The sequence below is a fragment of the Cryptotermes secundus genome, unplaced genomic scaffold (assembly GCF_002891405.2).
Source record: "Cryptotermes secundus unplaced genomic scaffold, Csec_1.0 scaffold3042, whole genome shotgun sequence".
In the NCBI taxonomy this organism is placed as follows: domain Eukaryota; kingdom Metazoa; phylum Arthropoda; class Insecta; order Blattodea; family Kalotermitidae; genus Cryptotermes; species Cryptotermes secundus.
The window spans coordinates 43,671-71,617 of NW_019735021.1; the positions used below are offsets into that span (position 1 = coordinate 43,671).

A 27,947-nucleotide genomic window follows, 5' to 3' on the forward strand; every position below is an offset into this window, starting at 1 on the left:
TTTGTTATCTTAATTCGTAAACTGTGTGAGAAAATATGCCATGATGTTTTTCCCCCCAATCTGTGTTAAGAAGATAAGCAGATGGAGACCAGAGGGATAGTATGCAAATGAATATGTTGGCTTGTCAAGAGCTTGCATAGTTGTGCAATAAATTATATTATATAAGGTTTGGCAAAGACCCTCATATATATATATATATATATATATAAATAAATAAATAAATAAACATGTAGTTTTATAAAGCTTACATGTTGACCTAAATCTTGCAAGCCATACACTTTCAAGATTAAACAAGATTGTGGTTTGTCTACAAGTTCTAGCAGCAGATCAAGTGTGCATCACACTGCTGCTGCTGCTGCTGCTGCTGCTGCTGCTATCCTTGTCACATTTTTGCCACTCTGATTTCTTAATTCAGATTAAAGGGGTGTAATTACTTTCAGGACAGCAGGCCCTGTGCCATTTTAGACTTGGCCATGTCTGGGCCCTGAGCTTCAGGAGCCCCATTCTGCCTTCAGGCAGAATTATAAATATTATTTATTAATTTGTCAGAATGTCATCATAGTCACACCCATAAAGGTAAGATGTGAGAAGGAAACTGTTGCAAGATGACGACTTCTGTATTATCCAGGACTTGTCATTGATTCCAAATGTATACCATTTAGCTTTGCAGTTCTGTTGTCACTCGACTTTGCACATCTCGGCACTGGCTAGGGTTGATGTTCGATCCTTGTGGGGGGGTTTGAGGTATAAGTATGTGTGTGTTGGGGGGAGGTGCATATTTGTGGTGGTGATTCTCTTGATCTGTGCCTCAGGACCCCAGACTTAAATTTAATAGAACGCATATTTGCCTTGTATTTTTATTATTACCAGCCGATCATACTTTCAAACATGATGGAGGGGAGTTTATTCTCTGTGTTAGATTATTGCTGTGGAACATAAGCAGGCTATGCCAACTGGAAATTTTAGCTGTTGATCAGTGTATGTATCACTTTACCATTGATCTGCAAGGGATTAAGACATTCTTCAATACTTTCATTTCTATCCACTTTTTATACTGAACATCTTTGTTCAGAAACATTTCTTTCTTGCTGTATGTATATTACATTCAGGCAGTTATTGCTTCCATGCAGTTTAGAGTCTCTTGTTTTTCTGTTTCTTATAATAAAAATATGAAGATTGAAATGAAATAACATTGCAGTTATACATGTTGTTATATATAGGTGTAAAACATGTTCAGTCATTTTAATGGATGGACAGGGTCCTGAGGAGAATATCTGTATTGAAGAGAAATATCATAACAAGAGGAAGAACAAAATTACATAATGAGGAGCTTTATAATTTGTACATTTCACCAAACTTTTTGATGTGATAAATTCAAGGAATATAGGATGTTTGGAATATGTGGCATTCCTGACAATGTAATAAATTCATACAAAACCATAAAGGAAAGGGACCACATGGAAGATGTAGTGAAGTACGTAGATGGATGAAAACAGTATTAAAATGAATCTGGAAATGGAAATGTATGAAGAAGTTAACTGGATACAAGCAGCACAGAATAGGGCATAGTGTAATGTAATTCCATCAATAACACACCTATTTCTGTCACTTCTTTTCACAACATGTTTAGACTCCAAATGGCCATCATCAGGTGTCTCAGCTATGCCAGAACTGTTCCACTGTACAGAATGTTCACTTATTCATATCACATATAACTGCGATATTTCATGATTTAAAATATTAGATGTTATAATCGATAGCTTAGTTAACCCAAGTTAAAATTTCGTAAAATTATTTTTTACACCTGTTATAGGGGTGTCATCCACTTTTCCAAATTGTATAGATCACTATTCCTCTATTTCGATACTGTAGCAGCCTGGGTGTGTGCATGTCGTTTTCCATACACAAGCCCATTTTTGTGGTTACATTTTACCCCTAGGTCGGGATGATTACACCACCATAAGCAGATGAAGTGAACAAAATTCAAGCAAAAGATAAAGGTTCATGATTTGCAATATAAAAGTGTTTTTATCACAAGAGTGAAGTTAATTTGTGTCATGCATGTGAGAGATCCTGCAAAAATTGCATGTAATCTTAATTCCACAAATTGATAGTGAAGGAAGTGTTTCTTATTAATAAAGAAACAAATAATTATAATATTGGCTCATTTTGTGGGGTGTTGGTACCTCATAGAAGTTAGTTGTATTGTCCAAACTAGATCTTGTAGCATTTAATTAGGTTCATATTCATCATGTGCTTTTCTCTTCCTATTGTGAACTCAGACTGCATAATGAGGAGCTTCATAACTTGTACTCTTCTCCAAGTATAATTAGAATGATGAAGGTAGACTTGAAAGGATTCTGACGATGGTGTATACTGTACTTATTTTGGACTTCACCCATCGTCTGGTATATAAAAGACAAAAAAAAAGCATGACGTTTCGGAGACTGAATCTGTCTCTGTCTTCAGGTGGATAAGGAAGGATAAACCTACTCAGTTGGGCCCCTNTCATGTTTTTACTGCGATTGTATTCTTTCCTCCCACTGATGGAACCGGTTGTCGGTTGTTCATAGGTTGTTTTTCTACAGATTGGGGTTTGTCCAGTGACTGAGACTAGCTCTTTCTAAGGGGCCCAACTGAGTAGGTTTATCCTTCCGTATCCACCTGAAGATGGAGACAGATTCAGTCTCCGAAACGTCTTTTTTTTATGCCAGACGATGGGTGAAGTCCAAAAGAAGTATAGAATGATGAAGTCAAGCAGGATGAGGTGGGCAGGGCATGTAGGATATTGGGAGGAAAACCAGAAGGAAAGGGACGACTGGGAAGACCAAGACCAATAGGTGGTGGGCATACTGGCAAGAACAGGATCTGAACAGCCATTCATAGGACTTGACCCAGCTTGCGGCATCTCAGTAGAAGTTTCCAAGAAAGTGATCAGGGACTGGACTAACAGAAACCATAAAAATACTCGGAATCCATAATTGGACTCAAACAGGCAAAGGGTTTTGTATCAGGACCCTCAGCCAGAAGAAAGAAGGATCTGTTGAGATTAAACAGAGATCAATTAAGATGGGCGGTAGGATTACCTACTGGACACTGCCACCTGAAAGGACACCTTTTCAAGCTGGGACTGACAGATAACCCAACTTGTGAAAGGTACCTACAAGAAAATGACTCAGCCCCACACATCCTGTGTGATTGTGAGGCCATAGCTTATTTAAGATTTTGTCACTTGGGTCACTTTTTTACGGAACCAAGCAACTTTTATGACACCCCCATAAGCAGGGTCCTACACTTTATTAAAAGTACAGGATTAATAAAGGGCCAATCCAAGGGGAAGCACAATACATCATTGAAGGTTGCAGTGGGTTGGGGGGCCGGTTTTTATTGTGCAACCCTTACGTACATACATACATAGGTGGTGGACAATATTAAAATGGATCTTAGATAGGATAGTATGGATTGGATTGATCTGGCTCAGGATAGGCACTAGTGGAGAGCTCTTGTGAACACGTTAATGAACCTTTGGGTTCCATAAAATGCTGGAAAATTTTTGAGTAGCTGCACAATTGGCTTTTCAAGAAGGGCTCAGATCCATGAGTGAGTTGTGAACTCAGATGAAATGTACCTGAAGAAAACTCTTGGCATAGCTTTAAAATCATTCATTTTGAAGTGAGTTTTCAACTGGCATAATAAACTGTTACAATATAGAAACATAATGTTATGTCAATTGAAATTTCTCTCTTCATCGTTTATCAGAATAAGGATATTTAATAATTAAAATATGCGTACGTTATTGTGAAACTGTGTGATCTTGTAGGTGAATACCAACATTTCGGAGGACCATACTGTCTCCATCCTCAGGCTTGAAATATACATAAAGAAAAATATTCAAATGTACAGGCAGTTTACAAGGCTGTAGATTATGACCTAAGAAGAGGGGATAAACACAGGACCCACGTTCGGGTCAGTGGGTTGAACAACGGCCCCGTTAAAGGGCACATTAGCTCTTGCCAGGATGGGAAATGAGTGAGGCCTTTCCTTTCTTGGACCTAATACTATTTTCAGGAGAAAAACTGGAATTGTGACAAAAAAATATGGCCCTCTCCGGGACCCAACATAAGTTTTCTTTTTTTCCTCCCACAACATATTAGTTTACATTCTCAACATCATTGCGTCTGTCTGCGTAATGAACACGGGTGTAACAACTTTAATTATCTCTTGTCTTTCGTCTGATGGTTACGAATGAAAATATGGTGAACCGTGACATTGATATGGCCTAAGCTGGCTAAGCGATGGCAGCGCCATATATTCATTTAATATTCTTGCTGTTTTTCGTCTTTCAATGTGGTGGAGCTATAAATGGTTCACTATTAATAGTTCTTGACACTGGTTGTCAATGTCAACTCTATTTTGATAGTTTATGTTCGTCGATCCATAACAATTTGAATTTGCGTTACACAGAATCCATAACACGTTGAAAACATTTGGAATTTATGTAAACGGAAAAATAATCTGTGTTCAGCGTGGGATATTTATTTCCCTTGCCCAGAGAGTAGATACATTCTTATTTCTTACTGTGGTATTTCGTAAAGTCGCCGTTGACCAATTGTGCTACCAAATTTGAATATACTGTCAACGGCGGTCAACGGTAACTTTCTGAATTCGTTATAGAAGAAGCGTGGATTTCGTTTGCCGAATCTGCTCTATTTTGCCCCGTGGTTTTTCAAGATTCGAATATGAAACCAACGTAAGTTATATAACAAAATAGGAAACAGTATATTTAACCATTCAGTTGGGTGCAGAACTTTCGTAATTTTCAACTTATTTTTTGTTGTTGCAAGGACTGCTAGAATTTTGTAATTAAGAAAATTAGTACTAAACACATAGGAGAAGGATGTTGGAAGTGTGCATGCAATCCCCTGATTCGAGTATCACATTTTCTATTTGGTTTTCGTAATTATGTTGGTTATGTTATGCAGCATTGTTTGTGATATTACTTATTGGTGTAGTACTGCAAATGTTTTCTGGTTTTCTTTCAAAGTTATGCCTTCGTTTTACAAAGTGAAGTTATTTTAGCAATCAATAGTAGTAAGCGCTTTGCTAGATACTTGAAAGTGAAACCACTATACAAAAGAGGTAAGAAATCTTGCATATCTAACTACAGACCAATTTCATTACCAACAGAATTCTCTAAGATATTTGAGAAAGTCATGTATAGGAAAGTCATTTGTTAAACTCATATCGCCCTTACAGATGAACAGCTTGGATTTAGAAGAATGTCTCTTCTGATAGAACTCTGTGCAGTGTTACAGATTAAATCTTATGTGCTCTTATTAATTTTTTTTAATTCACATAGTGGGGGGTGGAGTCCAGTTGGGTCTACTCGGCACAGTGGCCACTGATTGGCCTATTGTACCTGCCGCAGGTGATTATGATGATGGAGAATTTTGGTGGAATGAAGATTGGCAGAGGAAACCGAAGTACTCGGAGAAAACCTACCCCAGCGCCACTTTGTGCACCACAAATCCCACTTGACCAGACCCAGGTTTGAACCCGGGCCACTGCAGTTGGAAGCCAGCAATGCTTGAGATATGGCATAGCCATGTGCTCTTATTAATGATGAACTATATATTTGTGTTATTCCATGTGATCATTATGAACAGAGACTGGATACAGCCAAATTATGATCTTCAGCATATTTAGCTGTACATGGCTTTGATCACAAGATTTGCCAATCGAAGGGCTGCTACCATCCTCCAAATGAAAACTGCTACCATATGCTGTGCAATTCAGAATGTGGAAATATCACATCATAGATCACAAGCAAAGGGCAAAGTCCTTGATTGTACATGTAGAAGAAAATTAATGCATATATTGCACAATTAAATACTATATTATTATTTCATGGTCAGAAATTGGGGTGTTTTCAAAATTGCATGAAAGTTATATTTGCTAGTATAAACAAACTGATTTAAATTTGATTTGTTTCATTTTTGGTCCGTCACACTAACAGTTACAATTATAAAAGACAAGTCAGTCCAGTGTGACTATTTCAGTTATCTCACCTGATGATTCTCTAGCCTTACATGTTTTGATCCATTTGGATCATCTTCAGAGGCACCAAACACTTTTTAGAAACCACTATCACAACAGTTGTCATATCAATTACACATGTATTGCCAAGTACACAATGTTCCATCTGTCAGTCAGAGCAGCCTTCCTGGTTATAGAAATATTTGAAGTTGTTTTAAAGTTTTGAAAATACTTTGTTCAAAATTAAAATTCATAAACCTTACAGGTTCATGTCAATAACACCTGTTGTCTCTCTTCTAGGTGGCCGATGTTGTGCCGCCTATGTAACTTGAGTAAGGAGATTCTTAATATAGTCCGTTATGATTATGCTTATGAGGGTGATTGTGGAGCAATTGGTGGAATGAAGATTGGCAGGAGAAACCGAAGTACTTGGAGAAAACCTGCCCCAGCGCCACTTTGTCCACCACAAATCCCACTTGACCATACCTGGGATCGAACCCAGGCCGCCATGGTGGGAAGTCAACGACTAACTGCTTGAGCTATGGCGCGGCCCTTTATCAACTAAGTATAGGTTATGACAATAAAACAACTAAATTCTTTGGCCTTGAAGTTGATGGAAACTTAAACTGAAAAAAAAAAACATTTCTTTAATATAACATCCCTAAACTAAGTTCAGCCTTGTTCAAATGGGATTTGTGGTGGACAATGCAGCACTGGGACAGGTTTCCTCCGAGTACTTTGGTTCCCCGATTCTACTAAATTCTCCGTCATCATAATCACCCGGGGTAGGCTACAATAGGCCAATCAGTGGCCGCCGTGCCAAGTGGACCCAGTTGGACTCCACCCCCCACTAAGCGAATTTTTTAATTAATTTTAGCCACACTTTGCTATGAGGGCAGTCAAACCACTCATGAAAATAGAAAATTCAAAATTAGATTACTTCAGTTACTCCCATCTTGTGAATTCAAAAGAAAATCATTAGAATAATAGCAGGTGTTAAAAGGAGGGTCTCTTGTGGGGAATTATTTAAGAAATTTAGTATTCTTCTGTTGGCTAGTGATTACTTACTCAGATTGTTATTGTTGTCATCGTCGTCATCAACACGGTGGATAAATTTCAAACAAATTCTGTTGTACAATGTAAGTAACAAGATACTGGTGTAATTTCCTGCTAACCTCATTAATTATCAGAAAGGAATTTACTGTGCTGGAATTAAGTTAGTCAGTAATCTTCCTATTATATTCAAATGTCTGAATCATTGTGTAAAACTGTTCAAGCCAGCGCTAAAGTTTGACACATTGTGCACACTTGGCTTAGGCCTGTATGGAATGTAAATAAATTCTCTTCGCTTTTATTCTAATTGATTACTTTATATTGAGGTTATGTCTGTCTGTGACTTAATATCAGTGACTGCCGAGTGTGTCTATTTTCTTGTTGCTTTTGTCCACTAGTGCACCAAGCAGTTTGGTTTTCTTCATTTCATTGGTGAACTTGATGGTTGATTTGGACGCATTTAGAGTCAAAATGTGAACATGCAACAAATATATTATCTTGATGCTTGCACATAAGGAACATTTTAGGTACTGTGTCTTTCTTTTCTGATGCAAATATTTTAACTGTTTCTATATGTATGTTGTTCATTATTGAAGTTGTGCATCAGCATAATGACACCCAATCACCTGGGACAGATGTGGAACTGTCTATTGAAATGTTGTGCATATGAAATATACTTCAGATAATGGACTGTGTCTAAGACAGTATCGGTATAATGAATCAAACACTGTTGCAAACCTTTAGAGCCTTTCATAGTTTAATTTTAATATTTGGACCAAACAGTGTTACTGATGGACATATTTCATGTCATGCAATTTTCAGCTGCCACAGCAACCTGTCACCCAAGATTTATTAATACCTGCAGTGAAGTGACCATGCACCCTTAAATCCATAATCAGTCTGTGCATGTTCGCAAAGAGAAGGCAGAAAATATGTGCTGAAATATTCCTTTTCTTTTGCAGACGAAATAAGACCCAACCACGAAAGACTCCCGCTAAAGTACAGTCAGCTTCAAGAGATCCGGTGAAAGTGTTCTGCCGAATAAGGCCACTTCAGAATAATGAAGAAACCTGTGTGAAAGTGATATCACAGACAGCAGTCTCGCTTCTGCCACCAGAGGCAGGATCCAGCTACCGTGTAGCAAATTATAAAGAAATCCAGCACACTTTCAAACGTGTATTTGATGATAGAGCGACCCAGAAGGAAGTTTTTGATCATGTCGCATTACCTCTGGTGGAGAATCTGATCCATGGCAAAAATGGCCTGCTATTTACTTATGGAGTTACGGGTAGTGGTAAAACTTTCACGATGACTGGAGATCCACAAAACGGAGGAATAATGCCTCGGTGTTTGGATGTCATTTTCAATAGCATAGCCAACTACCAAGCCAAGAAGTTCGTTTTTAAACCTGACAGAATGAATGGCTTCGATATCCAGACTGATGCAGATGCTAAGCTGGATCGCGAGAAGGAATTGCACTCAGTCATTACATTGAGAACACTGAAAAAGTATGATGAAAAAGTGGCATTCTTGTGCTATATAATTCATAATGTGGAAATTGTCATTAGGTCTCTTGTACACTTGCACTGTGGTACAGACATCTGTGTTGTTTCAGGAAAGACTCTGATACAGATCTACCTCAGCGGGCACCAGACACCACAAAGATTGGTAGTGTTGACGAGGATAATACGTATGCTGTCTTTGTAACCTACGTTGAAGTTTATAATAATGCTGTGTATGACCTTCTAGAGGATATACCTGAGGACACAATAAGATCAAGGTAAGGAGCTTCTGTTTCTGAGAGAGAATTTTGTGCCCACAGGAACACACTGGCACCAGCTCAAGTGGTATAATTACATGGAACTCTCCAGTGAGTGTTGTACTGTAACTTGTTTGCATAATTCGTCTTCATTTTCATTTAATATGGCATATATCTGTGTGCATGTATGGGGGGGGGCACATTATAATTTTATCTCTTCTCTAACTTTTTATTATGTTTATTTATTTTTGTATTTCTGTCAGTATTTTGAGTAGAGCTGACAGAAGGTTTCTCTCAGTGTTTGGTGGTAGTGCAAAGTGTACACACACCTGTTGGTGCGTTTGACAGCAGTTTTAGCATGATGCTTTCACTGACACAGGGTTCACAAGATGCTTTTCTGTGTGCAGGGTTAAAAGATTTCTGCAAATATTTTGATAACTAGAAAATCTATTTTCTGGCACCTTGCTGTGGCCGTCACCTGCCCTGTCTGCACATGATTAATTTTTTCCTGTTGGCACAAGTCAAGCATAAGATACTAGAAAAAGAAACTGAATTTATAAAATGTCAATAAAATGTTATGCTTGATGTAATGTTGTTGTTATCTGACATGTCCAATTGTAATTTCTACAGCTATGGATGAAATAAATGAATTGAATTGAATTGAATTGAACTCCTGAATACAGTGAAAAATTAATCACCAGCCCAAATTTTTCAGTTCCCACTAGCAACCAGGCGACCACATTTTTAAACCCCTGCTTATATGGGTGTTCAACTTTAGTCGGTTTATTCTTTAGTAATTGCAGAAAGAAGCGAAATTATAAGAAGTTGGAATTTATGAACATAGAATATTTTATAAATTTAGCTTGAAGTGACAGTCTGATCTTTTCATCATGCAGTGATAAGGCTGAGGAAGTTGAACTGTCTTACAGGCACTTACAGGTGAAGATCGTGAGAGAGGATGCAAGTCACAATATGTATGTCCATTCTGTAACAGAAGTGGAAGTGAAATCAACTGAAGATGCTTTTGAAGCTTTCTACAAAGGACAAAAAAGAAAACGGATGGCTATCACTACACTGAATTCTGAATCCAGTCGAAGCCATTCAGTTTTCACCATCAGACTGGTTCAGGTTTGTGTTCATTTGGAGCAACCACTTCATTCTTAAGACCTTATTTTTTTACAAATATTCTTAAGTTGGAAGCTGCTGTTTTGTTTTAGGCACCTCTTGACAGCCAGGGTGAAAATATTCTGCAAGATAAGAAAGCTATCTGCATTAGTCAGCTGTCTTTAGTGGATCTAGCTGGCAGTGAAAGAACAAATCGAACAAAGAACAGTGGGCAAAGACTTCGTGAAGCAGGTAGAGTAATATGTAATGATCCAATACAGGAATTATCTTCACCTTTTCTACTTCATCTTCAGGGTCCCTATATTTTGATTTTTCGCATTCTGTGTGTATGTAATGACATGACATTTTTATGGGTGTTGTGAAATTTTGAGCATTAAATACAGAAGGTGATCTGTAAGTTAATTCAAGATGTGTGGCTACTTTCCTGCCTTGGGAGTCACTACTTGGTTTCACCATTGGCCATGAATGTTGGGAAAGCTCAGGCCTTCTTTGTTTTGAATATTAGCTGCAGAGTATGTAATGTTCAGAATGAAACAGTTGATAGTAGAGTGGTTTGGACCTCTGAAAACTGATTATTGCATATTGCACTTATGGTAAGTTACATAACTCAGCTGACTCAGATATCCTTCCAGGCTATATTGTCTGGTGCAGATACGTTACTTTCCCAAGTGGGGGAAGCTACCATACACCATATGAGTTGAATCAGTATTGATACACTGAGATTTGCTGAAAGAATTGAGCAACCATGCACTAAGATATTTGAATCTCAAAGTTGGGCCTCTTGAGGTGCAGAGACATGTATTTCCTATTTCAGAATGTGTATGTCAGTAGGTGCTCACTGGCACCATACAGATACACAGCTAGTTTGTATTTATGTTTGGTGTGTTGAAAATGTTGTGTCTTGTGCTCTAAAGTTCCTTTTGAACCCATGAAATCCCTTATCAGTCCTGAACATGGAGTCTACTCTGTAACAGTAAGATCTTAATATTCTTAAAGAAAGTTGTTTCCTTATTCTATTGAGTACATTTTATATGTTGCCATAAGTATGTTAGCCTATCATCGGGACTTTAACAATATGAATACAAATGTCAGTCCAGTTGTAATTATTGTGGTCATTAAAGTAGGCAGTATGATGGTGTTTTTCCGTTGTTCAGATATTTGTTGTGAGGCCCACCATGTGCTAAACAAGTTCAGGCATTTTTAATTTGTTTTAATGCTGTTCTGCTCCATGGTCAAATTCTGGCAAGAGTTACATGTGCTATTTGACTCCCTCTCTTCACAGGGAATATCAACAATTCCTTAATGACCCTCAGAACATGCTTGGAAATTCTGCGAGAAAATCAAATGTACAGTGCAAACAAAATGGTACCCTACAGAGATTCAAAAGTGACCCACTTGTTCAAAAATTACTTTGATGGAGAAGGTCAAGTGAAGATGATTGTGTGTGTAAACCCTAGGGTTGAGGATTATGATGAAACAGTTGTAAGTATAACATAAAAAGCACGTAACTTTGTTTGAATTTACATTTAATTTTGTGACATCACTGGGAATCTCAATTTGAGTCACATAAAAATACAGAAGAATTACATATTGTGGTATATAGACACGCTGCTAAATGCTGACCGTAAGCAGCAGCCATTGCTAGGTCACACACACAAAACAGGAGAAGAGCCGTGTTTTCCATTGGTCCGTGCTGAGGGGTTAGAAGCAGGACAGAGTTCAGAGGTTAATTCAGTTCTGAGACAGTGGGCAGATGGCAATGGCTTGAGCCCAGAAGCTGCTGAATCTCCACTGTTATAAGATATTACCGGGAAACAAGTAATGGAGGATGTAACAGTGATTTACAAAGTGTGCGGAGATAAGCAATGGCACTGTAATTAAGTGTACTCACAAGTCATGTGTTAAAAGTATGCAATAAATTGAGTCACCCATCCGTGTGACAATATAGTGATGTGCGCATGAGTGTGAGTGTGTATGTAAGATTGCATCATTTTTCTCTTTAGTTTTAAGTCATAAAATTAGCTATCACACAGACTCACATTACAAAACATTTTCATTGTTTATTTCCTATTATGCACTCCATTTACATCAGAGCACACGTGGTGTGCACAGGTCAGCCACATTTGTATATAAACTGTAAGAGCCAAATTGCTCAAGAGTGGAAATGTATAACAATGTAAATAATAATAATTGGGTTGGATCTGGCTCAAATTTGCAGGGACATTAGTATCAAAATGACATTATTTTTCTAAATGTAACTGTTCTACAATACACAGAGTTACATTTACTATTTAGTATGAATATTTTATAACATGGCACTTCACACTCATAACTTCGTTTTCTGTATACAGTATAGCCTTCATGTTTAGTCCAAGTTAAATTATAACTTGAAGTTTCCCCCCACCCTGTGGATACTTGGAATGATTTTTCTGTTGGTGCACAGTCAGAGTTGATATATGCAGTGCAACATGTATCTTTAAAAGCAAGGACCAATCTGGGTCCTTGAAGACTAATAGTTGCAGTAAAACGTGTACCTTTGAATACAAGGACTGACATTCTGGCATAGTGTGACAGTGTTATGTGTGTCCAGGAAGGCAATTACCTGTGCATTAGCATAGTTGGAGTGTGACAGGCATGTAGACACAGTGAGTTAGAGAATATGATGCAAGAAGGGACTGTTTGGGGCCCTTTTCCCTGGGCTGTGCTTGCATGCCTGCGTGTTTTTCTGTGTGTGTGTGTGTTCAAATAGTGGAGAGAATAACTCTGGTGCATGCATTTCATACTTAAAACATCAGCATTTAGCATCCATTTTGTGGAAAAACCTTTAAGGTTGATGTGTATATGTAGTCTCCAGTGAATATAGTATGTACCTATTCTCAAAATCCACTTTGTGTGTTTGCAGCATGTACTGAAATTTGCAGAAATGACTCAAGAAATTCAAATGTCACAGCCTTTAGCCACAAAACTAGATTTTGGATTGACCCCAGGCAGGAGAAAGGCCAATCAGGTAATATTGTACTGCAACATGCTGTTGCACACCCAACACTGTCATCATCAGGTGCTTTGAATTTGATGCTGGTGACTGCTGCACACAGCACATAAGAGGAATCACCCAGCACTACAAATGTACAACACGTGAACACATAAAAGAGGGTAAAATTTTGAGTTGTATTCGTTCATGGAAGTGCAGCAGTTTCCACATCAATTTTGAAGCACCTAATGATCAGTAGTGGTCGAAACCTTAACGCAACAGTGATTTAAAATTTGAAGTGAATTTTAATATTTTAACACAAGTTGCATGTGAGAAGCCAAAATAAGAAGGGAAAGCAATCAGGTTGATCTAACATATGAAATAACCTGTCTTTAGTTTGCATGTGTTTTTAAAACATTGATGATGTGAAACGAATAGTGTTATATGTACATAATTGCAATGGGAAATGTCCTTTGTGAGTCTGTATCTTATCAGTATTTCTACCATGAAGATGGAGGCAGCAGGCTTTTCTAAAACATTCATATTCTTCCACCACACCGTGTGGTGTCATAACCCAGAAGTCCATGGTGTATGATATGACTTACTTTTTACAATGCCAAAAGAAAAGCCATTTGGGCATAAACTTTGTCGCAACAACTGCTAAGGGAATTAATAACATTATTCATTCTCTTAAACATGTGTATGATCTTTCACTAGCTGTAAGAACTTTCTCAGACAGACTTATATGGTGAGGTGTAAGGCCCCCGCACAAGAGAAGCCATTTTCTCTTTTTGCTGTGTTTTCTAAAATGTTAGAGAAAGTTTGCATACAAAACAGTTATTCATCGTTTAAACTCAAATCATATTTTGGTTAATGAACCATTTGGTTTTATAGAAAAGACCTGTTCACTAACAGCTACATACAAGTTTGCATACTAAATATTGAAGCAGTCATTAATAAAAATCATGTACAGTATCTGTAATTTTCTGTGATACTGCTAAGTCTTCTGAATGTTATTCACAATATATTATAGACTAAAGAAGCTTATTATGGAATAGATGGAAGTGCTAGTAAGTAAAAGTGCTGTTATGGAATACAACATTTTAGTTCATAAGTTGTCTTCATAATGGCCAAGTGAGTTCTGTTCATTTCATTTTTTTACAGATCTTCAAACAGGCCTTGCGGAAGATGGAGGAAAATGGAAATGGGAATACTGAAAATATTGAAGTGGATATCGGCCTTGTTTACTGGTAGGTTCCAGTCTAGGGGAATGTAGGATCCATCTCCTGTTGTGCTGCAACAGCAGTTTTAGTATATCCTGTGTGCATACATACGTTTGTTGGTGAATGTATTATCTGTGATGCACCTGTCCAGCACTATGCGGTATTTGCTGACAAAAGGCTCGCAGTCATGGGTGCTGCCTCTGCTGGCCACAGTGTGTTAAGTGATAATGAAAGTGTGACAAATATGCAGTCATTTGTGCGATTGGGCTTAATTGCATTCTGCCTGAACACATCTGAAATGTCACTTTTTCAAGTTATTTAACGATGTTGAGAGTATCAGAACTATAGTGTCAAAGATAAGATGATTAATGACTGTGGAGCAACTGGTGGAATGAGAATTGGCAAAGGAAACTGAAGTGCTTGGAGAAAACATACCCCAGTGCCACTTTCTCCACCACGTATCTCACATGACCTGACCTGGGATCGAACTCGGGCCACTGTGGTGGGAAGGTGGAAAATAACCGTGAAATATCACTGATTGTTAAGCAGTTTTATAGTAGAATTTTGTCGCTGTAAATTTCAGCGCTGACATTATTTATTTTGAATAAGATGAAACCCTCTTCCTGTTGGGCTTCCGAAGTATTTTTGCTAAAATGCTGAGGTTTCTACAGAGTTTTTGAATAAGATCAGCAGTTCACTGGGAGGGATTTTTCTCATGTATCAAGGAGTCCATGCCTGCTTCCATATATGGTACTGCCACGTGGATAGTATTTTGCAAATGGATCCTCTTAGGGAAGATAACTTGCTCTTTGTTGTATTCATTTCTGAGAATAGCTGTTGACCTGTGTCACTACCAGGTACTGCTACTATTTCACTCTCATGGGAGATAAGTTATGGATATTCTTTCTTTGGCATGTAGGATTTATTTAACTGAACTCTAATAACATTATAGAAATTATTTTTCAAATTATATTACACTGAAGTCAGTTATAGTAAACTGATTATTCAGCTGTATATTATCTAGTTTGTGACACATCCCTGCTCTTCTCTATAAGCTGTCCATTTGTAAAAGCTTTCATGTCTTGACCTGTATCTGGTTTATCAGATCTAGTAGTTAGTGCTTTATTTTGTAGAGGATTTGGTGGGCTTGGAGTAAGGCACTGGACTCTCATTTGGAGGGTTCTTAGTTCTCAGGCAGATTTGCACATGCATTTTTCTGCATACACAAAAGATAAAACATTGGCAATATGAACATCACTGCCCAGCTCAACCAACCACAGTTTCAAGTCCTGTGGCTCCCTCAGCTGATATTACTCTTGTGATCACCATATCATTGCAGGTAACAGAATCCATCTTATGGATGTTCCCATAGAAATAGATTCTGTACCCTTATTTAGGTGAGTAGAGGCCAGAAAGGCAACACAGACCACGTTTGGAGGCACTAGAACATACAAAAACTTGCATAGTAACCCTGGATTTGAAATGAATATACACCACATTCTTTCCTGCTATTTTTTGTGCAGTTTGGGACCGCCGTTTCCTTGTTTGGAACTGACCGAGCCAAGCAATGATAAATTAGTTAATGACCTGGTAACATTTCTCGAGTTACGCATGAACAGGAAGAATCTCTTGCTTAAAGACTGGCAGCAGAAACGTGAGTAGCGTTATTAAATTTCTCTTGTTCTAATAAAAATCTCTTTTACTTAAACAGCCCTGTCACTGTAAATACAACTAGTACCCACAAAGTGAAATTTTATCAGAACCCAAGGTTTGCCTTGTTATTTGTATGCAGGACGCAACACTGATGAAATGCATACAACATAAATTGATGAGCTTTATTACATGTTTCACCTGTTGACATTCATTGTACTTGGAAGTCCTGTAAAAATAAACATTACTGAAGGAAGGAGCTTGGTGTACTGTGATGAACTGCAGTATATCATCCAACATGTATGCATATCTGGTCTGGATCCACGATTTTGTTGCATTTTGGAGACCTTTATCAAAGCTTCACTGTATTCCATTTACATAGCAACTTAATTTTGTATGAAATTACTGTATGAGCTTCATGTGAACTTTTTTGCAGATGAATGTTTACGTAATAAGTTAATTGAAGTGGAGAAAGAGAACATCATAGCTAAACAGGATGGTGCTTGTTCACGAGTGGGCCTTGAACAAGAGAGGAAGAAGGTAAGGTACTTAGCTGATGAAGCAATTGTTTGCTCTGGTTGCTGTGTTCCAAAAAGCCCAACCAGGTCATCCCTTCACCTAAGGTTCATTTTAATATTCTCTTATCCTCCCAAGCAGTTTCCCCTTCCCCACTCTTTCTCAGATATCTTCAAGTATGCTGCAAGTCTGGTCTGTCTTAGCTCCTTTTATTCAGTGACCTATAAATGTTGCTACTGTCAAGTGCCCTGAGTCTGTGTTCTTCCCTCCAGGTTAGAGACCGGGTAGTGCATAAAGCTTTCCACAAACGTCTATAACTGATAGTTTCTAATTCATTCTTTTTAATTTTTTACCAACTTAAACATGTCACTGTAGGTTACATTTTTTGATATACTCACAATTATTCTCTGAATGTTGCTGTTCCTCTGGTCCAGACAGATGCTCTGCAGGCAAGACTGATGGACTCAGAAGCAACTGTGATGAGTCTGCAGCATCAGATTCAGCAGAAGGAAGCAGATCTTGTTGCATTGAAACAAGAAGTGAGTATTATATCCTGGTGCTAGATGGAAGTAAGTGGTCCCTTTTTATGCTTTGCTGCTTAGTTGAAGAGACCGCTTGTTCCTTATTTCGTGCTGAAGGGAAGAGCCATGATTGTGCCTGGAAGCGAACCCCAGTCATCCAACCCACAGCTACTTTCTTTACAGGCTGAATCCTAAGTGCAACACTACCTGGATACAAATACGATTTAAAAACAATTGTTCTACTGTAGCTTGTTTTCAAACCACAAGTTGTTTCTTCTGTAGTTTGTGTTGATCTACAGACACTGGGTGGCACAGGTATAAATAATATCGTGGTAGTTCACGTACTGAACTGAAGGCGTAAGGTGTTACTTTCTGGCATCTAAAAGTGGAAATAATAATTGCATTGATGTATGAAATGAAGCAGGTGTTCTAGCTGTTCTGGAATTGTGGCAGCCTGGTTTATGTGACACAAAATAAACATTTGTTTTCTGAAACAAATGCAAAATGTTTCTTAGTTTTTTATGGACATGACCCATGAATGGAGAATGGTTACACTAAATAATCTGAAGAAACTAACCCTTGTGGACCTACAGATATTCTGCATACTAAAGCCTTACTGAGGAAGCCCATGAAATAAGCCACCAAGATAAGATAATAATAATAAGGTCAACATTGTGATAAATAAAGCCACAAGTACTTGAAAAACTTATAAGCAACATTTGTAATTTAGCAATTAATCAATACAGGTGTGAATGATCTATTATTTTTAAACAGTTTACATTAGGAAAGTAATAAGCTTTAAACATAGCACTTTTCATAGAACAGAGTGATTGAAGTGTAATTTATCCATGGACTTAAACCCTTCCTGAAGGATTCTTCGTGAAGTATTAATGCACGTATATTGATACCACATCGGTATACATGGTGTCAGACCACCTGATGATGGCCTTTATTTTGGGTCAAAATGCGTAGTTAGGTAAAAAAAGTAAAGTAAAGCTCTCCCTGTAACAGGTCGTGGAGGCCCATAGGGTAGTGAGATGTTGAGGTTCCCACATCTTGTAGACAGTCGGCTCATAGATGGCGGCAAGGTTGTCAGCCTTACGTGCCCGCTGCCCTTTACCCCAAAGAATATTCCTGGTACTCTTTTCTGTTAGCGGCTGAGTCGACCCTAGGGCCATAGTGCGGCTGAAGGATTAGGTCAATTGAAAAAGAATCCAGTGACCTCATAGGGACTTGAGCCCACGACCTTCAAGCTTGTAGTATGATGCCTCAACCAACCAGACTACCGCGTGCCCCGGATCAAAATGCATAGTTAGGTAAAATCCCACAGCAAAAAGAACGGAAACTTATACTCATGGTTTTATTAAAGAGGTTATTATTTAGTGTCTTGGCCATTAAGTAGCTGAGCGCATTCTATATCTAAAAGATCTTCGAGGTTGCATCATCATCATCGTCATTAGATAGTGAAGCAAATCATTACATCAATAAATAAGTTACTAGATTGTATCTTCATCGTATGATGGTAACGAAAATTGCTTTACTGGAGACATTGTTGCATGCAAGCCTTTTAACAGTTTTGAGTAACTGGCTGTTCTCAGGAATGTGAGCAGTGTTGAAACAGTTCACACCAAATAGCAGAACACACTGCAAGTTTCTGAAGGACAGATGGAAATGATGCAGACTGATATCCACAGGCATCTGCTTCTGCCATGCTCGCCAGACTCCACACCAAGTAACTATAAAGAGAACCCTTAATGAAATCTGCTGCCATACAGGCTCCCAGCTACACCAGTCAGTGCAAATTTGGTTTCCAGGGCAACCAGAACATAGTTTCCATAGTGTCATGGCATTGGTGAAGTGCTGAAAAACGTCTGTTCAGAAAGTAATGTGAGGTAAAGCAGCACCAGCTTTCTGTCTGATTTAGCCTTGTACAAGCAGAAAACTGTTAAAAGATGAGGACCTTGAAGTAAACATTAAGTGTTTGTTGGCATCAGGAAAGAAGATGCCATTGAAGCAAAATTAATTTCGTGAGCACTGAAAGCATCAGGAAATGCAAGGTGTAGTTAAATTGCCTTATACGGTATATGTTCATGGCTGTCATTACCAAACAAGCAAGATGTATATGTATATTTATATTCTGTTTCAGCTTGAAAAGAAAGAAATGCTATTACATCAGCAGATGCTAGATAAGGAGAAGCTCAAGCAAAAATACAGTGACAAGATAGCGGTTGAAAAAGAGAGAAATACATTTGAGACACATAAAAGATTAAAAGAACAGGAAATTGAGTTCAAGGTGAGACTAAGAAATGTATTTAATTCTCCAAATTGGGATTTAGATGTACAATATTATAATGTTATATTGTAGCATTCTGCTGCACTTTATTTACTATCAAATATATGTACACAATTACTGTCTCAATGTCCGTTTTGGATTTCACTGCCTTCCTTTGTCCAGTAGTCTGAGAATTATTGAAGGGAGTCAGGATCAGTATCTTCTTTTCTTCTCTTCTGTTCCTTGAAATTGTCTGCAAAGTGTCAACATATCCCCATTCTATAAAATTTTGCAACAGTTCAAGATGTTTGTAAATCTAGTGGCACAGAAACATGTAGTGATACTGCACCAGCTTCCAGGCCAGTGTTCCTGGCATTCACTACACAAAATATAAGCCATGTGAGGGCTCAATATACACGGTTCTGTCTGCCGAACTACTGTTATGCATAGAACTGCTGACCCTAATCTTTGGCTTTTCAAATGATGAGTAGAAAACTAAAATTAAGTTTGCATACAGGCAAATTCAGTGCAAAGACTGCGGGATTTTGAAATGTGATGCTATATAGTTTGATGATAGGTACCGATGTTTCAGAGTAACTTGCTGCCCCCATCTCATGTTCGCCCAACGCACTGGGCCTATTTACCAAGCTACACAGCATCACATCTAAGAATGCTAACCTCGATATCCACTCTCAAATACAGTGTATCCCAATTCATTCACTTATTCATACAGTTTCTTTCACTTTCCTAGCTCCTGCATTCCTCATGCCGTAGATGAATGTTGAAATCTAGTAACTAAGTGCAATAACAGTGCAAGTTTCTTTAGCACCAGTGCACATGGCTCACCCATGTTTCTGTGCAAGCACTGCTAGAAGTCCAAAGTCTTGACAAGACAAAACCCCATATAGTTTAGCCACATTTCAGTAACTTTAAAATTGATCAAGAGAAGTGTTCAGTCAGAGTTATGTCCTCTGATGAGCAGAATATTTTGTTACTTGTGCTCCAGTTATAGTGTATCTTCTCAGTAATGTCTTGCAAATACTAAACTACAGATGTAGCTACTATCAGACATGTTTTCTTTGTGATATAATGGACTTTGGGGCTCCTACCTGTACCTTAAATCGTCCACTTTATGGAAAAGAAGTTTGTGCAAAATGAACTATATTGTATGAATGTTAACATCCAATGTTGATTTCTTATGGTATAACGTTCTTATTGCTTACAGACACAAATGAGAGATCAGGAAACGAAATTAAGAAAAGTAAAAGAAATCTTGACAAAGGACGGTCACAGTGCTGTGCGGCCTACAAGATCCGTGGCCACTTTAGAAACAAAGGACATTCACACTCCTGTCCAGCCTACAAGATCTGCAGCCACCCAAGAAATAGGCAACATTCATTCACGTGTATTGTCACAAAGTTCTAAAAGGGTACGAACTCCCCCCCCCCCAAATGGTTGTAGGCAAGAGTTTAATTCTTCTTTCATTTTTTCGCTCTTTTTTTTTTCTAAACATTCTCTGCTTTCCCTTTTTTCTGTTCTAATGTCATATTCCCTTGAATGGGACATGTCTCTGAATCTTCACGTATTAAGAACAGAAATTTTTTATAAGTTCATGCATGTGTTTTATTATTTTGATATCTTCTTGAGTAACTGTTGTGTTTCGTGCCATATATCAGTTAAATTCTGAAGTGAATATGAATGAAAAATTGTAAATGAACGTTGTGAAGCCATTATTCCATCGGCACTGTTGTATTTACATCCTCCGCTTGGCCATACCCATAAATTGCAACTGTCACAAAGATGTTTGGAATGTGGCAGGTAGAATTGTGGCACCCATAGAAGTTAGTAAGAAGTCACAGCACCCATCTGCAATCAAGTTTTTGGTGATTGAAGGCTCATAACTAACTGACAGTCACCAGAGATTAAGAGTACAGTTTGGGGATGATGCAGTATTAAAACACAGGTGTGTGAATGGTGTACTGCGTTCAAGGACAGTTGTAACACCGTGACTAGTCTCCCATGACCAAAGACAAAGTTGAGATGCTTATTCTGGGCAATTGCCATGTTTCTATGTGTGAATGTCAGTGTCAGTAGCATAGAGACAATCCTTTATGGGCACCTCTTTTGAAAAGCAAGCACAAGATGGGTACTAACAACAGACTCATATCTTGGTTATGGTACAATGTTGCAAATTCAGCTTCTGTCATGATAAGAGTCTGGTGGAAGCTGTATGGTTCATAATGTGCTTCTCCGCCTTGATAAAATTTTATACAGTGTGCCCCAAAATATTCAATACTGAAATGAAAACACTTCCTGTTGATACCACTGTCTATTCATGTGAAGGCCCCTTGCACGACAAAACCTTCTCAAATCTTGAAGAAATTGTCCAATCACCATGTCCCTGTAGCGTTCTTGGGTGACAGTAAGAGCATTGCCTTCCTCATACTCAATGAAATAGGGGCCTAATATACCGTGTGCTGAGACGGCACACCATATCGTCACACGTGTACTATGTAGCAGTTTCTGGACAATAACATCTGGCCGCTCTAAACCAAGGAAGGAAGTTGTCTGGCGAACACTTCCGTATGAGCAGAAATAATACTCAACAATGAATACTTTTCCCTCTGTTGAGAGACCCATTTCCAGCAACAACACAACGCAACACAACTTCCTTTTCACTCCTGGGAACACGTGCGGCTGGAGCTATGCTATCGACAAACGCACATCCGCGTTAGAGATGCACAAGTTTCGGTACTGAATTTTTGGCACATTCTGTAATAGTACATTGCATCACAGAAGGGTGGCAGGAACTAGTTATGCTTAGGAATATAAATATTGTGTACAGCATCTGAAAAGCTGATCATTGAGACATGACAGCCTGAGTTAAAATTTACTGCTATTTGATAAATGTTTTTATGTTCAATTAGGGTCCAGCAGTGAGTAACCCAAGGCACAGACGATCTCAGTCAGCAGGGGGTGAAGTGTGGTTGGACCATAGGCCAGCAAATGCAGTTGAGCTTGGTACCATCATGCAGCCAATTATGAAACGACGCAAATCAATTGCCAAACTGACAGATGCAAAAGATGTTGTAAATTCTAAGACATCCAAATATTGTCTCATGACCCAGGAGCAAGACTCAAGTGGTGAACTAGAAACCCGTCTTTACAAGGTTTGTATCTAAATGAATAGCTTGGGCATTTCACAGGACCCTGCCACATCTTTTACATTCTTAAAGGTATAGTACATCACAGTGATAGAATACATATATTTAAATGGTTTGAAACTCACATCAAACTTACAAAAATTGATTTTTTTTTTTCTCTCCAATTTCATCAGCATGTAGCATAAAACTGAAAATAAATTTAGTGGTAGAGTGTTCATAAGTGACTCCTGTGTTGCTAAACTCTGGGCAATGTTCATTGGTACATTTGTACTTTCAAGGGATTATATGAGGAAAAGCTTGTCAGTAAACAACTAATATTACTGAGTGGGCCACGCCATAGCTCAAGCTATTAGTTGCTGTCCTCCCACAGCGGTGGCCCAGGTTCATTCCCAGGTCTGGTCAAGTTGGATTTGTGGTGGACAAAGTGGCACTTGGGCAGGTTTTCTCCAAGTACTTCAGTTTCCCCTGCAAATCTTCATTCCACCAGTTGCTCCACAATCACCCTCACCTAGCATCTGGGGCTGGTACAATAGGCCAGAAGTGGCCGCAGTACAAGGGACTTAGTCCCACCCCACTAGCAATAAAAAAAATATTGCTGGGTCTTTGAGGCTTGGTTATCATAGTGTTCCAAGTTGAAGACATTTTGATATGATCCCATCTTGGGATGAAAAGATAGCAGACTTGTGAACTTGTACAGTGTACACTTGATATATACAAGGTACAACAACTTAATTCCTGGAATGGCCGCAGCATGTCGCTGGGGTGCTGAGTCAAGCAAACTCATGTATCCATGCACGTTTGGACATGTTCCAACTTGCGTTTACTTGAGCCACAGACAAAAGGAGTCGTTCGTTCCCAAGCAGGATGTGTCCATGGTATACTGTTTGTGGAAAAATGAGTGACAAGAATCTGGAGTGGCAGATAAACATCAAGTTTTGTGTGAAGGTTGGTAGTGAAACGTTATCCCTGTTAACAGTGGCTTATGGTGAATACGCTATGAAGAAATTGAGTGTTTTTGAATGGCATAGGCAATTTAAAGAAGAGCAAGAAGATGTGCAATATGACCCAAGAAGTGGGTAACCAAAAATGCAAATGTAGACAGAGTGCAAACTTTGGTGCCCTCAGATCGAAGATTAGGTGTGAAACTAAAACAGAAGAATTGAATATGAATAGGGGAACAGTGCAACAGATTATTATGGAGGATTTTGGAATGAGAAAAATTTCCACAAAGATGGTGCCTCGAATCTTGATAGCTGACTAGAAACATCGGCTTCATATTCTGTCTGATCTTTATACAGTGCAGAGATGTTTGATAAGGTCATTACTGGTGATGAAATGTGGTGTTTTCAATACGACCTGGAAACAAAATACTAGAGCATGCAGAAGAAAACACAGAATTCACCTTGGCCAAAAGAAGCCCACATGTCTCACATGCAATTCAAGACCATGCTTGTGTGTTTCTTCGATCATAAGGGGATAGTTCACTATGAATTCATTGCAAAAGGACAAATAGTAAATCAACAATGTTATTTTGAAGTGATGACAATGTTATGGGAGTCTGTTCGAAGGAAATGATCCAAACTCTGGCCTGACAAGTGGATTCTCCACAATGAGAGTGCACCTATGCATGATACATTAAGAGTACGCAAGTTCCTGGCTAATAAATCCATTTCAAAAAATGGACCATCCACTTTCTTTACCTGACTTAGCTGCCTGCAATTTTTGGCTCTTTCCAAAATCAAAAAATGACCTGAAGGGACAAAGATTTGCTGACATTACTGCAAGGTATTCTGGAAAACGATTTTCAAGACTGTTTCCGGCAGTGGCAGCATTGTCTCTTGAAGTGCATAGCTTCACAAAGAGAGTATTTCAAAGGCGACAGCAGCCACTAGTGCACAGGTAAGCAAACTTTACTTTCACAGGGCCATTCCAGAAATTAAATTGTTGCACCTTGTGTGTTGGCAGAAAGAATTATTAATGAAGACTATGACGTAGTTTCTTTATAAGAAACAAGTAGTCAATTCACATGCATCTATAATTTAAAGACATTTTCAGTTTTGCTAGGTCCAAGAAGGAAGAAACGCCTAAAATTTTTGCTTCTGACATTCTTGTGCCAAAATTCCTATCCTACAGAATTTATTTTGGATTCAAGTGAGTTCGTGTGAGTTTTAATTTTAATAATATAAAATGCCCGGTTGGTTTATCATTCACATTAAGAAAATAATATAGGCTGATGGTTTTTGAGTACAGTGTGCTGAGGAGAATATTTTAGCCTGAGAGCGATGAAAGAATATGAGGCTGGGCAAAATAGCATAATGCAGAGTTTCATAACTTGTACTCCTCACCCGGTATTGTTAGAATGGTGGAGTCGAGGAAGATGAGATTGGCATGTCATGTAGCATGCATCAGCATGAATGAGGCCACCAGGAAGACCTAGATGTAGATGGGAGGATAATATTAAAGTAGTCCTAAAAAAATAAGATGGGGGTTATATGTAGTAAATTGTCTGGCTGAAGGTAGAGACCAGTGGTGGGCTGTTGTGAAGATGACAGTGAACTTTCAGGTTTCATAATACACTTCCCAACAATTCAGCTCCATAGAGTTAGTTGCTGCACTGCAGCACAGAGAAGCTCTGAGAGACAAGGATTGCAAAGCTGCTTGGGAATCATCAACCTGTTTACTTGTGTGGATCTTGAACCATATCCATTTTGTTTGTTTGCTTATTTCATTATAATTTGTTGATCTTTCAGGCTGATGTGCTTCCAACTTCTGGGGGAGGTGCACAGGTTGTCTTCAATGATGTGGAAACACTGAAGCAGCGATCTCCAAATGCAACTCCAGTACGAAAGCGAAATGCTTCTACTAGTGAACTGAAAGATACAGAAGCTGCATGTGCTGTGGCTGTTGAAGGGCACAAGAGGACTCGCCATTAGAAGTGTCATTATTTTGATGCACCTTGTTTGCAAGAATGTGAATAAGTTTAATTTCTATAAAAGTTTGTGAACTATAGTTACACTACTCAATCACACATCTGACCAATCAAAATTTTAACTTCATGATTTAAAACCATTGTAATTGCATCAAATGAGGTACAAAATTGTCTTGTAAGCATTATTTGAGACTATTTGGTATAACTGCTGACGTTTTTGTTGTAAACTATATGATGATGATTATTATATCATTCTAAACCACTATTACAGAAAAGTCTATATGCCCATGCTGGTGGAAAGGTGTGATAGTCATACATGCATGAGCTCTATAGCTAATTCTAAGATTAATGGTTGGAAGTACACGTTTGGTGCAGGAAATGTTCAATTCCAAAAAGAATCTTGACAAAACAAACGTGCATTTTGTCACATGAGTGAGTGACTATAGACAGTGTTAGGATAGGTAATCAGATTTATTGAACTCTTAAACATGCAGTTTGTGACAACACTATAAATCACTATCACACAAAGACTAGTGTTCTCAGTCATGATTACACTGCACTGCTTTGTAGTGGCTTCCAACAGTGGACGTTCCTCTGCTCCGGGGCTCACATTCTTGCAGGCTGGCAGCTATCTGACATCCACCTCTTCTAACTGCCATCTAAAGACTTGCTCATAATGGCAGCTGGTCCTTGCTGTATAGCCTTGGTATGGACTGCACAGAAAACACCGCTTCCAACCACTCTTTTATTGTTGCGTACATGTGTCTTGCAGTAATCATGTGACAGCTACTAAATCATTTTGTAGCACTGCATGTTTGCAGAGCTGTTCCTCTGGCTCCATAGTTCTTGCTTTGAGCAAATGTGCCACAATATAAAACCAATATTGCATTACAAAACAACTAAATTTTCAATGGGGCCTCTGTTACTGCAGCAAGCTGTCATATGATATACTGGCTGTTTCCTAGTGATGGATGTGTTTATGTAGTCATTCCCTAGCAACAGTTGTCTCTTTGCTTACTTCACAATCCTGGCTTTCAGCATACATGCCACCATATGTATACATGTGTGTGTGTGTGTGTGTGTGTGTGCGCGCGCGCGCGCGTGCATGTGTGTGTGGTGAAACACTTATTTTAACAGCTCTACCATCCTCTCGTCATAGGGTATGTTACGTAAGGACTCTGACTGCAAGGGTTCAGTTGGAAAGAAATAATCTCAGGTCATGATCCTCAAGGGACTTGGCACCAAGAAGAACTGATTGGTGGTAAACCACCAGTCAGAAAGTAACTTTGTCTTTTCAAAGACCTGTGTATAGTGGATGAAATCTGGCTGCATACAGTTCTGAATTTTTAGACAGGTCGCTGCAAAGAAGATTTGATAGTTAGAAAACTACTTAAAATAAGAGGAAACACGCACATATGCTGGTAAGTATTGTTGATTTAAAGAGCACTGTCTTCTAGAATTGTGGTGCAGTAGTTCACTGACAATTTGGAGAAACATTCTACCCCATCTTGAGGGTCAAATAGGAAGCCAAGGAAGCAGAACTGAAGATGGTGGTGTATGTTCCCCCAAGATGTTGGTGAGCTTAGACTCTGCAGGGTCATGTCATAGAAGATAGACACCAGTGATTCTCGGTGTACTAGCAACATTTGTTTACTTTATTTCCTTTGATGTCTGTAGAAGCTTTCTGTAAAGTTTAACATCAAAATTAATCTAATGCTGTTTATTGTACTACACAGTCCATCAACAATGCAACAAGTTGTTCCTTCTTTCTTACACTTTTACTTTCGACCCAACATGTTTCAGCCCGAAATGGTCATCTTCGGGTGTCTTACTATGCTAAAAGTGCTACGCTGCAGTAATATTTTCCATTCCTCGCATGTACAACTGCATGCAGCAATTTCTTGCATTGTTGACAGACTGTGTAGAACAGTAAACAGTATTAGATGTAGTAATGCAACAGGATGCTTAAATACAGGGTCAAAATTGACCGCACTATATTTAAATGACTACAGATTCAAATTTAAAAAATTCCTCCTCCTGTTGTGGCTGTTAGTTTAAAATTGGTGACCAAATAGTGGGTACTGATGAATCTGCCAGAATTATAAATGATAGTTTTGATAACTTTGGCCTAAAACACACTCCTGCTTTGAAATTAGGCAACAATCATGACAGGTTGTGTTCTAATGAACTGTATAAAGGAAGTCAGTGAAAACATCAACTGCTGAAGTAACACAAGAATGTGATCGCTAACCAAAGCAAATGTGCAAAATTTAAGCACTCTTTTTAAAAAAACAAACTACTGCAGTCATCCTCAGTACCTACCACCACAGTTTAAACATTTACTTTCCCTTTCCCTGGAATTCTTTATCAATCACCATCATTTGTTGCTTCTTCGATAGTTCAGTTCTCTAGCTGTCCAATTATGTTAGGATTGTTTTCATGCAAGAATTTTTTAAATTTCATTTTTTGCACAATTTGTAGAAATGTGATAAAATTCAGAATGTGCATAATAATAGGGGTTCAGTTTTGACACATTATTAAAGGTACTGTAATTCAGTACTGAGTAATTGCCAAAAGAATGAAAGATGATTGTGTAATATAACCAATTGCATCACAAGGGACTGAAATATCAAAGTATAATTACCAATTACAATTACAAATAATTACAATTGATGCATCATTACTGGCATTGAATACAAGAAATAAATCTAAAGGGAGGAGTTAAGTT

General features: G+C 38.4%; 1 protein-coding gene across 1 annotated transcript; it reads left to right on the forward strand.

The window, feature by feature from the left end:
• Positions 1 to 4,594: 4,594 nt before the first annotated feature.
• Positions 4,595 to 26,988, forward strand: LOC111869242 (kinesin-like protein KIF23). Its single transcript, XM_023860615.2, has 15 exons — positions 4,595 to 4,750; positions 8,052 to 8,597; positions 8,705 to 8,869; positions 9,778 to 9,976; positions 10,066 to 10,204; positions 11,256 to 11,455; positions 12,876 to 12,980; positions 14,109 to 14,194; positions 15,691 to 15,821; positions 16,254 to 16,357; positions 16,768 to 16,872; positions 19,001 to 19,147; positions 20,352 to 20,555; positions 22,054 to 22,296; positions 25,041 to 26,988. The coding sequence occupies exons 1-15, from the start codon at positions 4,740 to 4,742 to the stop codon at positions 25,221 to 25,223; spliced, it is 2,568 nt and encodes an 855-aa protein (XP_023716383.1). The 5' UTR covers positions 4,595 to 4,739; the 3' UTR covers positions 25,224 to 26,988.
• The last annotated feature ends 959 nt before the right edge of the window (positions 26,989 to 27,947 follow it).